Here is a 14,284-nt window from a genome sequence, read left to right on the forward strand (position 1 = left end):
CCCTGCTCCAGGTGGACAGTGAGTGAGGTTATTTCAGACCCAAGGAGGGCGCCTTGGCTGTGGGCCTCACTTTATCCACAGCGCGCGCCGCAGAGACACCAGATCGCTCAGCTTCCTATTCTTCTCGCATCTAAAATCCTATGGTTCTCTCTGTTTCTATTCAGAAGGAAAAGGAGCCTGAGCTCAGTCTTCTGCAATGTGGATCAGGGGACAAATGGGCACCATTAGGAGGTCCTTGCTGGACCTTTCCCATCCCTGAACTATGGAAAGATTGTGCTGAACAAAAACACACCTCCCCTCTCCTGCCCCCTCCCAGCCCGCCAAAGTGAATTAATTAAAGACGCATAGCAACATGTGAAAAGTGGAAATAAAAGCCTAGAGAAAAGTCATGGAGGCATCAGAGCCTTCAGAGAAGGACTCTGAAACGATCCACCAAAACTTATTGGCCAGAAGCCTCTGGACCATGGAGAAACTGCCCTGTCCACCGCCAGCTGAGACCTGTAGCCAGCACTGCACTCTCCTAACTCATCCATTGGAGACCCCTAGCCATTGCAGAAGCACATGTGTTTATTATCATTGGCAGAAAATGTTTCCGGTTAAATGTCACTAGGTTGAATGAGAGGACATGGAAGTTGAGATTTATAGGGAATAATCACAGCAGATTGATTTTCATTTAAAAAATCCAAAACATCTCTACTCTCATGGAATTAATTTTCCTTGTAAACCTCTTTTGGGATTCTTGGATTGCAGGCTAGGCAACAAAGATTGAAACCCTCTTATTTCGCCAGGAGCTACTTGGTAAACATCAATGTGGAGATTATACGTCTATGATTGGCAAATTTGTATTCTAGACCTTAGCATTTTTATATGGCCCCAGTTCTGAATGTTTTGTTACAGGGCAAAGCTTGCGGTACTATGGTTGATAACCTCCTATTATTTGACATAGAAACCTGTGTAATTTGAACCCTAGGTGTGCAGAATTCCACAGATAAGAGGAAACAGGGATTGCTTAAATAGAGAAGAATCTTAAAAGGTCTGATAGCAGTCCTATTAAAACTCTGATCAATGGATAGTAGAGGTTGGGACATGGGGTGTCTAAAGGTGCAAAAAACCCACCCAGATTGGAAGCCCTGATATATTATGAGACATTTCTCTTTTCCTTGCTTTAGTTGGTCTTCCGTAGGTAGTTCTTTCTCAGGAGAGTCACATGGCTCCTGATTTTGTGGGGATGCCAGAAAGGTTTGCTAGAATGTAGTTTAAAATCCTGAAGTGCCTCTTTGGAGAAGATGGGAGATTCAAGGTCCAGTGTAGGGTAAGTATAAGGTGAGGATAGAATGTTGTGTTGTGCTCAAACGCTAATGAGGCATGTCAAAAGCTGGAAGGGCTCCCACTGGCCAAACCTGGAAATTTTGAGCAACAGAAAGAATAATGATGATAATAGACTATAACACATTGTACTTTAAAAAAACAATCTGTGAGTCCATAGTGGTACTTGAAAAAATAGTTGTGGAGAGAGGTGGGAAAGCCCTCTTCCTTGTGTAATAACACTAGCTAATAAATGTGGAAGAAATGACAGAATTAGAACAAAATTTTGCAATTTCTGATGTAATTCTTGCTACAGCAAGGCTCATCGATAGATGTTAAAATCATTGGGTGAAATTTTGGAGGGAGCAAGATATTCATGCTGTTTTGAAGTATCACCCTACAGGTTGCTATTAATTACAAAGTATCTTTACCATGAAGAGATACGGTAAAGTATCCAAGTAATCAAATTTAGCATCAGTGACAAATGGACAAAATGATATTATGTGTCTCCTGATATGGCCATTTGTGATGCTACACAATGGATATGCTATGATACCACCTATGTAGTATCCTTGACAAAATATTTAACCTGAATCCAACCATGAGGAAATAGCTGGACCTGTTTGTGGTCCAGACTGTGGGACATAGTACTAGATGACTGGCTGGGACTTCAAAAATGTCATCACTATTTATGACCAAAAAAGGAAGTGTGGTGGTAGACAGTTCTAGATAAAAGGAGACTAAATAGACATGACAACTAAATACCATGGATGATTTTTGATTGGATTGTAGATCCCCCCCCCCAAAAAAGAAGAAATTACTGTGAAGAATATTTGGGGGATAGTTGGATACAACTGAATAAGAAATTTTTCTTATTATTTCATATTTATTAATATTTATTAATATTATTGTATCAGTGTTAATTTTTTAGATGTGGTACTGTGGTTATTTAGGAAAATGTTTTAGCTCTTACCATATGTGTGCTGAAGTATTAAGGGATAAAGTGTCATCATGCCCACAGCTTATTTTCACACAGTTCAAACAAAATATAAATAGATAGATAAAGCAAGTATAGCAAAATATTAACAATTGGTGAATCTGGGTGAAGAGAATATGGTATTCATTGTACTATTCTTTTAATTTTTCTGTAAATTTAAAAGTTTTCAAAATAAAAAGTTAGGTTGGGGAAATTCACAAAAATAAAAAGAGGGGAGCAGGCAGGTCATGATGATAGTACAAAGACCTTGGTTATCTTTTTACTGTGAAATAGCACAGCCATGAGTTCATTGATATTACCTTGTTGGAAGAAAGGAAAAAAAAAAAGAGGGAAAATGATTATCTATAAAATCCTGTGGAGCCAGATAGTGAGAATGGACTAAACAGTGAACAGTGAAACAATTAATTAAAAAAAAGAAATCTCAAATAAAATTGTAGCTCAGTGTTCTAAAAACCAGTCCCTATCTATCCATTTACCAGAATTCTCAAGGAATAAGCTTCCAGATATGAGGCACATTTGGCATAACTAATGGAGTAGTTCAAAAATCCAGTTATTAAATGTAATTCACTTAACTAAAAGTTTGATTGGACTTACTGATAGCTGCTGTGTGTTTAAAATGAGTAATTGGAGCCTTGTAATATTTCCAGACTTTGTAGTGATTTATCACTTTAATTATAATTCATTGTTTCATGATCTTAACTATCAGAAGAACTAATGCTTCAGATTTTTATGAAATGAGGTGGGCCATAAACTAAAACTAATGGCACACTGAAAAGAGCACATTTCATCCCGTGAGGTCACTTAACCGAAGTGCCAGTTGTAGGGCAGCATTTCTCTAGGGTGTGGGCATACCTGAGACGACAAAGGATTCTCTCCATCGTGGAAGGGATAATGATTGGACACCATTGGAGTAACTCCCTTTATAGCCAGACTGTCCAGCAACTTTCCGAACAAGTATTTTCCCTCCTGAATTATCGAGCACACCACTGTGAAGAGAAAAAAAAAATTTTTTTGAAGAAAGGACAGAAAAATATTGTTTGACATATAACAGACTTTGAAACCAGCCACCATCTTTATTTTTTTTCTTGTTCTACATGTTATACATTTAAAAAAGTTTATTGGAGTATAGTTTATTTACAGTGTTGTGTTTCAGGTGTACAGCATAGTGATTCAGTTACACATATACATATATTCATTCTTTTTCAGATTCTTTCCCTATATAGGTTATTACAGAATATTGAGTAGAGTTCCCTGTGCTATACAGTGGGTCCTTGTTGGTTATCTAATTTATATATAGTAGTGTGTATATGTTAATCCCAAGCTCTTGATTTATCCCTCTCCCCTTTGGTAACCATAAGTTTGCTTTCAAAATCTGTGAGTCTGTTTCTGTTTTATAAATAAGTTCATTTATATCATTAAAAAATTAGAGTCCACATATGGATGATATATTTGTCTTTGTCTGACTTAGTTCACTTATGATAATCTCTAGGTCCATCCATGTTGCTGCAAATGGCATTATTTCATTCTTTTTTATGGCTGAGTAATATTCCATTGTATACGTGTACCACATCTTCTTTATCCACCCCTCTGTTGATGGACATTTAGGTTGCTTCCATGTCTTGGCTATTGTAAATAGTGCTGCAATGAACATTCTCTTTCTCAAGATTGCTTTGGCTATTTGGGGTCTTTTGTGTTTCCATACAAATTTAAAAAATTTTGTTCTAGTTCTGTGAAAAATGCCATTGGTAATTTGAAAGGGATTGCATTGAATCTGTAGATTGTCTTGGTGGTCTAGTCATTTTGACAATATTGATTCTTCCAATCCAAGAACATGGTATATCTTCCCATCTATTCATGTCGTTTTCGATTTCTTTCATCAGTGTCTTATAGTTTTCAGAGTACAGGCCTTTTGCCTCCTTAGGTGGGTTTATTCCTAGGTATTCTTTTTGATGCCATGGTAAATGGGATTGTTTCCTTAATTTCTCTTTCTGATCTTTCCTGATTAGTGTATAGGAAAGCAAGAGATTTCTGTGTATTAATTTTGTATCCTGCAATTTTACCAAATTCATTGATGAGCTCTAGTAGTTTTCTGGTAGCATCTTCAGGATTTTCTATGTATAGTATCATGTTATCTGCAAACAGTGACAGTTTTACTTCTTCCTTTCCAACTTGGATTCCTTTCATTTCTTTTTCCTCTCTGATTGCCATGGCTAGGACTTCCAGAACTACGTTGAATAAAACTGGTGAGAGTGAACATCCTTGTCTTGTTCCTGATCTTAGAGGGAATGCCTTCAGCTTTTCACCATTGAGAATGATATTAGCTGTGGGTTTGTCATATATGGCCTTTATTATGTTGAGGTAAGTTCCCTCTCTGCCCACTTTCTGGAGAATTTTTATCATAAATGGGTGCTGAATTTTGTCATCAATTTTCTGCATCTATTGAGATGATCATATGGTTTTATTCTTCAGTATGTTAATGTGGTGTATCACACTGATTGATTTACAGATATTGAAGAATTCTTGCATCCCTGGGATAAATCCCGCTTGATCATGGTGGATGATCTTTTTAATGTATTGTTGGATTTGGTTTGCTAGTATTTTGTTGAGTATTTTTGCATCTATGTTTATCAGAGATATTCAGCCACCATCTTTATTTAGAGATAGGAAAGCAGGGAGAGTAAGAAAACCTTCACCTTGACCTGCAGCCCAATCCCCAAGAACGATGCTTCCATCACGTGGCTTGGCATCTGACTTCCCACGTTCGATGTCCTTCTCTTTTGTATTACAGGACCTGACCATGCCTCAAATTTCTTTTCTTTTCTTTCTTTCTTTTTTTTTTTTTTGGTACGCGGGCCTCTCACTGCTGTGGCCTCTCCTGTTGTGGAGCACAGGCTCCGGACGCGCAGGCTCAGTGGCCATGGCTCACGGGCCCAGCCGCTCCGCGGCATGTGGGATCTTCCCGGACCGGGGCACAAACCCGTGTGCCCTGCATTGGCAGGCGGACTCTCAACCACTGCGCCACTAGGGAAGCCCCTTTTCTTTGGTCTCTTAATTCCTACTAGTTCTTCCTGAAGTAAAACCTCTTTCCTTACAATTTCCAATTTGGTTTTGTGACATCACAGAATGACTCCAACTATTTCAAGAGGTGGTACCTTTTTAAAAGCAAGTTATTCCTTTTATTTTGGGCTAGGGAACAAAGGTGTGTAGCTAAATTAAACTCATTTAAAAGAGTCCCCAAAGGCTGGAAATTGTTTCTTTAATTTCTAGGATTTTGAAGAGTTTAGATCCTGATGTGATAGTAACTGACATATCTACCTCTTTGCCTCCATTGAAGCAGGGGCTCCAGTATGTCACTTCCTTGCCCCAGAGCCTAACACAGCTCCCTTGGGTAGCTGTAATTTACAGCACAGGGGAGCTAAAAATGTCCTTAGATTTGTTCCCATCAACACCCTTCCTTCCCTACAGGAATGAGCGTTGCCATTTCCTGCCCTCCCACCTTCATGGTGAGTCAACAACTTTCAACACTCAACTTCCCAACAACTTGGAAAGAAAGTGGTAATAATACTTGACATGTAAAGCCCTTAATTGCTTTAGAATCATCCCCGCTAATGGATCTCACTGAGTTCTCCTAGCAAACCTACTGGCTGTGGAGCAGAGGGAATGCTGTTATTCCCACTTCACAGAGACAGGCTTAGACAGGTCGAGGGACTCACTCCAGATTTTGTAACTTCTAAATTGCAAGGTAGGGATTTGAACCCAGGTCTAAATGACCTGGAATCCTGGGTTTGCCCCACTTGGTCACAGTTGCCTCTCAGGGTTCAAAAGCCATGGGCATCTCCCAAAACCAAGTCCTCATTCCTCCATCATGTCTTTGCAACCCTGCCTGCCCTTCTCCAGGCAGCTCTTAGTCAGGGCCCCTCACTTCTTCCAGCTGCAGCCAGGCTGGCCTCTTCTCTCCTGATGGCCCACTTGATTCCCACTCCTGTGGCTCTGTTCATGCTGTTCTTTGCTCTGGAGAACCTGTGCCTTCTCTCCAACACCTCCTTCTCCATGACTTTGCCATGCCCCTTCCCAACAATGCCTTCGAATCTTGTCTTTCCATGGAGGCTCTGATTTTATTTGGTCTTGTGCTACTTCCTAAAAATTCCTTGAGTTAACTTTGTCTCCCAACTAGATTAGAAATTTTGTTATGGGAAGACGGTGTTTTTGCTTCTGCATTAGAAGGCCTGTTGGTGTGCGGACACCACTCATGCTGGCTTGGGAAAGCCAGTTATTAGGCTTCAGGATTGTGCCGGTTCATTTCACAATGGTAGTTTGAAATCAGCCACAGTGGGAGTATTTATACTGCAGATGTTGGTAAATCAATACCCCCCAGCCCTCCATTTAGGAGGGCTGGTTGGTGAACCTTTACCACCACACCACTGGCATAGGCTGAAAATTCAGATTAGTTTTTAAAAAATTACCCCGATTATCCCATGGTCCCTAACTGATAAGTGGGGGAAACAGAAATAGCTCTTATCTTTTTATTCCCCCCCTGGAGAAATTATTCTGCCCCTGGATTTATATTCCATTGTATTGAGGAAATGTCCGTGCACTCATTCTTGTTTAAAAGTCAGAAGCGCTGTAGCTGCCACTCAGAGTGGAAAGTGGGGTTGAACTTCCTTTTTCTCAGGCTGTTTAAAGGGAATGGGGTGGGCCCGGGGGGTTCTCAGGCTGGACGGGGGGGCTGAGATCCCTTGTGACAGTTATATAAGACCCAAAACCCAGACTTTGGGAAAGGCACGGAAACAGAACTCTTGTCTTCTCATGAGATTTTCCTGTTGCAGAAGAGAGTGATGCCTTATCTTGTGAGTGGACTTCACTGGAGGCCGTGCACGTTCCCAGACATTGTCCTAGAGGAGGGCAGATCCTGGGGCAGTCAGTGGTTTATCAACTCCAGGAGGCGACAGAAATCCCAGGGGAGGAATGCACCGGACGCTTGTTCACCACAGGAGATACCAGAGGAGGGAGAGAGTCTGAAAGGCTGTGGTTGTACTTATGAAGCAGATGGGGGCTCAGAGCCATGGTAGTTTGGAGAATTTATATAAATGCAACCTCATGTGTACCCTCATTGAGGTGGAGGCCCTTCATATATATTCTCTCAAAGAACAAAACCAGTTCCACTCCTTTGCATTCCTCAGACACCCTGCATGATGCTGAACATGGCTTTGAGGTTCACCTCCTCCCTGACTCTGGCACCAGGGCACTGGGATAATCTGAGGGTCAGCTTCGTGGCTCAGAGAAAAGGGACTGCCCACAACGAGGCCAGGTTTTGAATGGCTGCCATTCTCAAGGTGGGCGTCTGGTTAGAAAGCCATGCTCTGCATGGAGATGGCCTCTTCGTTGTCCCATCTCAGAGAACTCTCCCCTCTCTCCAGGCCTTGGTCCCACTTTAAACACAGAAATTAGTTCAGGATAAGACTGAGCCAAAATATGATGCCTCAAATATGTTCATTATCCCTTTGGTTTGAAAGAATCAAGGGGATCACTCATAATAAGGGATCTGATTGTCATACTTTGTACGAAATTTAGATCCTTTAAGCTAAATCTGAATTTCTAAACCAAAGTGTGCTCTCTCCAGTTTCCCAGGTCTGACTGCAGGGGACTCTGGCAGGACAGTGATGGGAGGTCCTTCACACATTTTCCACTCTATTCTCTGTCTTAAATCCTGCCTTCTAAAAACAGACTCCGGGCTTCCCTGGTGGCGCAGTGGTTCAGAGTCCGCCTGCCGATGCAGGGGACACCCGTTCGTGCCCCAGTCCGAGAGGATCCCACATGCCGCGGAGCGGCTGGGTGCGTGAGCCATGGCTGCTGAGCCTGCGCATCCGGAGCCTGTGCTCCACAACGGGAGAGGCCACAACAGTGAGAGGCCCGCGTACGGCGAAAAAAAAAAAAATGCTTTACATCATCAAGAACTTTGGTTTCCTCATTATGAACACAAAAGAGTAGGATTCTCCCTCCCACCCCCACCCATTAAGGTGTAAAGAGAAGTCAGCCCTCCTTTCTAGAGAGATCTGAAAGGAGATCCAGGACCACGAACAGATTCTGGGTCGTCCCATGGGATAGGGCTGCCAGACAAAATACAGGATGCTCCATTAAGTTTGTTTGTTCTTGCTTGCTAATCAGACAACCCTGCACCGGTGGCTCCCTGCCCACACCCTGACTGCTCCTGCTTAAGAAGCTCAGTGCTACCCACCTGTGAACCGCAGCAGCACACACGCTGGAGTAGGATGCATAGACGTCAGTGCCATAAACGTGGTACCTGGGGTCTTGGCATCCTGCTGGACATTTCACAATGAACTCGGGATTGATTATCTTTCCAGCTCTCACATCACAGTTGATCTGAGGCACAGCTGGGGATGCAAAATGAGGTCAAGATTACACCTTGTGGTATCAGCTTATATATGGGGTGACTGTTAGGTCATAACTGTTCATTTACTTAATCTCTAAAAGCCAGAGCCTGGGCTGACCCTGGATCCCCTCCGTATAATGAAAGCAATGAGGTAATTAAGACATTCCTCAGACCAAAAGAGCAATCACCATCCACTGCACTTAACCTGCTGAGAGCAAGAACAAGAGGCTCATTCCTGTGTGTATTCAAACAATTCATTGAAGAAGAGAACGCTGGGAAAAGACCTGCCTCCAATGGTCAGAAATGTCAGCCTGAGTCCACAATTAGAGAATACTGGGTATTCAGATGCTCTGGAGCTAGCCCAGGAAAAGAGGAAACTCTCAGAAAACCTCGCAGGAGGAAGAAAGGTATCGGAAAGGGCAAGCGAGAGAGCATGGGCCTTGCGTCGGGACCAGCCAGGACAAGGTGGGCTGCTGCAGCAGAGGCCCCGGGCTGGAGCCTGCCGGGAGCGTGGGGATGGTCAGGGTTTGGCCAGGTGAAGGAGGCTTGAGTGCTTGTGTTCTGTTCGGGAGGTGGAAGGTTTTTGGACAGGGGATATAGATAATGAAAGTGATCTTTTGTCTCAGTCCTAGAGGCTGGGTCCTAGCTCCAGGGTGATGGGAGTGATCTTTGCTCATCTGCCTCCACACTCGGTGGAAAGCTGGGGACTGCCCTGCTAGGCAGCCAGGGGAAGCTCATTCATTCTGTCCTGCCTCCTCTCCGGCTTGGTGACGCCATTGACAGGCTAGCAGTATCGACTAGACAAGGCTGCTGGAGCCCGAAGCTTGCTTAGGCATGAGACAGTGTAGATGCTCTAGTGGCAGTACCTAAAAGCGGGTGTGGTTGCATCTTCCCTGAAAAAAATTTCCCTTGAAAACTCCTGAATGAAAAGGTCTCCTAGAGGATCTTATATTGATGCCTGGGAGCCAGGATTAGATTCTCTAGAAGGGACTCTGAAACATAAGCACTATTCAAAGAGTAAGCAGGCTCTGGAGGGATCTGGAAACCACCAGAAGGGAGGGCTGCCTGGCAGAGATAGGGTGTTTGGCCATAAGAAGGCGAGCATTTGGAGGCAAATATAGCTGTTTCACAAGTAGGACTGTCGTGTGCTATGACATAGAGGACTGAGCTAGAACTAAGGGGGAGATTTTCTACGGAGGCATTTTTTGCCAAAAAGAACTTTCTAGTAAATGAAGTTGTCCTTGAAGGAAGGGGCTGGAAGTATGCAAGCAGGGACTGAACAGTTGAAGAGGGGATGTCTCCACTGGGTGGGAGGTAGAAAGCAAGCCCCGCCCAGTGGTAAGAGTCTGTGATTACAAACATGGATTCAGGATCTCTGCCAGGCCACCCATCCTCTAACTGGGTTACTGAGATGTTCTCAGAGTTGTTAATAGCTTCCAGCTGTATCCAAAATGCACTTTTTTTTTTTAACCCTTATGTATCTGAATGGAGCAGAATTGCATTTCATTCAGACTGGAGAGAGAACTAAAGTTAGAACTCCTGCTCTTTTCCTAAACACCCCTCCCAGACAGTCTTGGTCATGCAGGGCTGGGCCAGCATGAAAGTCCTTCTCCTGGGAGCCCGGGGGCTGAGTGTGATCACAGGCTAAAACAATTTGTGGTCTGCATTAAGGAGGGAAGCGCTGCGCTTAAAATGGTTTTGTGGTTTCGTCCTTCCCACCACAGGCTGCTTCCTCTCCAAAGTTATTTTCTTTTTATCTTTCATTCTTTTAAACCCTGATACTCAAGGCTGCATTGACTATTTTGAGTCTTGGATTATTGTTCTAAAAGGCCAATTTTGGGACTGAAGATGCCTGTGTAGTCTCTCCTTAAATTAGTTAGTTGTTGGATCACTGGGTGTAACTAAATGCTTTCAGCTCTCCTCCCTTCCACAGATCACTGCCCCACTCCCGAAGGCATCTCCTCCCTTAGATGTAAAGAAAATGGAAGCATTCCTTCTCAGCTCATAGTTACATGAAATAGGAAGTGACGAGCTCTGTGACCTGGGATTCAGTTTGGATGTGACTTTGTCACCCTGAGGGTTTGGATCTCCTGGTAGGCCAACCCAACTCTCCTGGAGTTGTAAACTGGGCTCTATCTAGAAGCTTATTGCATGAGTGTCATACAATGGTCGAACTTATTGCAAGACAGGTGCGGATGTGGTAGAGTTTTCCATGAAATAGTTGGTTTAAAAAAATAAGGGGAAAAGTGTTACATGGGAATATTTTGCTTCCGGCTAATCAATTCCCATCCCCCCACCCCGCCCCTTCCTGTAGGGGGAATTTGTTTTCTGTTTTTCTTTTTGCTTTGTCTTGTTTTTACAAAGGCCTGGGCAAGCCCTTAAATAAGATCTGCTGCTTTATCTGCACCCAACTGGATTAGAAGACTTGGTGAATTAGCTCATCCCACGGGGTGGGGGGCTGTAAAATGATATCAAGCACATATGCTCATGCACTTTGGAAGAACAGGGTACAATGACAAAGTTGGCTAAAGGTCAAATATTTGTTCAATTTGTACAGAAAATTCAGCTGGAGAGAGTGAGCTAATTACAATTTCAGAGTAATTGCCAAAATCATTGGAAAGTGTAATATCTTAATCCAGCTGGCAAGAAGCAGTCATTTGCATCTTTTTTGGCTGCTCTTCTTTGAGTATATGGAAACCACGATTTATTCTTTTACAGTATTTTCTCAGTTATTTGTGAAGTAGTCTGTTTTCTTATAACCTTCCAGGAATCTTCCATCCATCCACTTAAAGCTGAAATGAAATGATTTATCTTTGTATTTCCTCTAAATATATTTGAACTATTCCACCTTACGGCTTAGGACTTCCTTTTCTCTCTCTCTCTCTTCTGTCGTATAGGTTCATTTTCTTTTTCTTTTTTATTTAACATCTTTATTGGAGTATAATTGCTTTACAATGGTGTGTTAGTTTCTGCTTTATAACAAAGTGGATCAGTTATACATATGTTCCCATCTCTCTTCCCTCTTGCGTCTCCCTCCCTCCCACTCTCCCTACTCCACCCCTCCAGGTGGTCACAAAGCACCGAGCTGATCTCCCTGTGCTATGCGGCTGCTTCCCAATAGCTATCTATTTTACGTTTGGGAGTGTATATATGTCTATGCCACTCTCGCACTTCGCCCCAGCTTACCCTTCCCCTTCCCCGTGTCCACAACTCCACTCTCTACATGTGTCTTTATTCCTGTCCTGTCCTTAGTTTCCTCAGAAACATTTTTTTATATGCTACATATATGTGTTAGCATAAAGTATTTGTTTTTCTCTTTCTAACTTACTCTGTATGACAGACTCTAGGTCCATCCACCTCACTACAAATAACTGAATTTCATTTCTTTTTATGGCTGAGTAATATTCCATTGTATATATATATGCCACATCTTCTTTATCCATTCATCTGTCGGTGGACACTTAGGTTGCTTCCATGTCCTGGCTATTGTAAATAGAGCTGCAATGAACATTGTGGTACATGACTCTTTTTGAATTATGGTTTTCTCAGGGTATATGCCCAGTAGTGGGATTGCTGGGTAGTATGGTAGTTCTATTTTCAGTTTTTTAAGGAACCTCCATACTGTTCTCCATTCTGGCTGTATCAATTTACATTACCACCAACAGTGCAAGGAGTTTCCTTTTCTCCACACCCTCTCCAGCATTTATTGTTTGTAGACTTTTTGATGATGGCCATTCTGACTGGTGGGAGGTGATACCTCATTGTAGTTTTGATTTGCATTTCTCTAATGATTAGTGATGTTGAGCATCCTTTCATGTGTTTGTTGGCAATCTGTATATCTTCTTTGGAGAAATGTCTATTTAGGTCTTCTGCCCATTTTTGGATTGGGTTGTTTGTTTTTTTGATATTGAGCTGCATGAGCTGCTTGTATATTTTGGAGATTAATCCTTTGTCAGATGCTTCATTTGCAAATATTTTCTCCCATTCTGAGGGTTGTCTTTTCATCTTGTTTATGGTTTCCTTTGCTGTGCAAAAGCTTTTAAGTTTCATTAGGTTCCATTTGTTTATTTTTGTTTTTATTTCCATTTCTCTAGGAGGTGGGTCAAAAAGCATCTTGCTGTGATTTATGTCATAGAGTGTTCTGCCTATGTTTTCCTCTAAGAGTTTTATAGTGTCTGGCCTTACATTTAGATCTTTAATCCATTTTTGAGTTTATTTTTGTGTGTGGTGTTAGGGAATGTTCTAATTTCATTCTTTTACATGTAGCTGTCCAGTTTACCCAGCACCGCGTATTGAAGAGGCTGTCTTTTCTCCACTGTATAGTCTTGCCACCTTTATCAAAGATGAGGTGACCATAGGTGCGTGGGTTTATCTCTGGGCTTTCTATCCTGTTCCATTGATCCATATTTCTGTTTTTGTGCTAGTACCGTACTGTCTTGGTTACTGTAGCTTTGTAGTAGAGTCTGAAGTCCGGGAGCCTGATTCCTCCAGCTCCGTTTTTCATCCTCAAGATTGCTTTGGCTATTTGGGGTCTTTGGTGTTCCACACAAATTGTGAAATTTTTTGTTCTACTTCTATGAAAAATGCCATTGGTAGTTTGATAGGGATTACATTGAATCTGTAGACTGCTTTGGGTAGTATAGTCATTTTCACAATGTTGATTCTTCCAATCCAAGAACATGGTATATCTCTCCATCTGTTTGTATCATCTTTAGTTTCTTTCATCACTGTCTTATAGTTTTCTGCATACAGGTCTTTTGTCTCCTTAGGTAGGTTTATTCCTAGGTATTTTATTCTTTTTGTTGCAATGGTAAATGGGAATGTTTCCTTAATTTCTCTTTCAGATTTTTCATCATTAGTGTATAGGAATGCAAGAGATTTCTGTGCATTAATTTTGTATCCTGCTACTTTGCCAAATTCATTGATTAGCTCTAGTAGTTTTCTGGTAGCATCTTTAGGATTTTCTATGTATAGTATCATGTCGTCTACAAACAGTGACAGCTTTACTTCTTCTTTTCTGATTTGGATTCCTTTTATCTCTTTTTTACCTCTGATTGCTGTAGCTAAAACTTCCAAAACTATGTAGAATAATAGTGGTGAGAGTGGGCAACCTTTTCTTGTTCCTGATCTTGGAGGAAATGGCTTCAGTTATTCACCTTTGAGAATGATGTTGGCTGTGGGTTTGTCATATATGGCCTTTATTATATTGAGGTAGGTTCCCTGTCTGCCTACTTTCTGGAGGGTTATTTTAATCATAAATGGGTGTTGAATTTTGTCAAAAGGTTTTTCTGCATTTATTGAGATGATCATATGGTTTTTCTCCTTCAATTTGTTAATATGGTTTATCACATTGATTGATTTGTGTATATTGAAGAATCCTTGCATTCCTGAGATAAACCCCACTTGATCATGGTGTATGATCCCTTTAATGTGCTATTGGATTCTGTTTGCGAGTATTTTGTTGAGGATTTTTGCATCTATGTTCATCAGTTATATGGGCCTGTAGTTTTCTTTCTTTGTGACATCTTTGTTTAGCTTTGGTATCAGGGTGATGGTGGCCTCTTAGAATGAGTTTGGGAATGTTCCTCCCT

The 14,284-nt window shown here is 41.9% G+C and overlaps 1 protein-coding gene across 1 annotated transcript in view; it reads right to left on the reverse strand.

The window, feature by feature from the left end:
* The window catches only part of VIT (vitrin), a gene marked incomplete at its 3' end in the record, with an annotated part of 96,677 nt that overhangs the window by 57,543 nt on the left and 24,850 nt on the right, over positions 1-14,284 (reverse strand). Inside the window, exons 3-4 of the mRNA XM_079721354.1 lie at positions 8,538-8,694; positions 3,155-3,288 (exon numbers count right to left, since the gene is read on the reverse strand). Of these exons, the coding sequence (XP_079577480.1) occupies positions 3,155-3,288; positions 8,538-8,694 (291 nt within the window). The remainder of the gene's footprint in view (positions 1-3,154; positions 3,289-8,537; positions 8,695-14,284) is intronic.

The sequence above is a fragment of the Hyperoodon ampullatus genome (assembly GCF_949752795.1).
Source record: "Hyperoodon ampullatus genome assembly, chromosome: 15".
In the NCBI taxonomy this organism is placed as follows: domain Eukaryota; kingdom Metazoa; phylum Chordata; class Mammalia; order Artiodactyla; family Ziphiidae; genus Hyperoodon; species Hyperoodon ampullatus.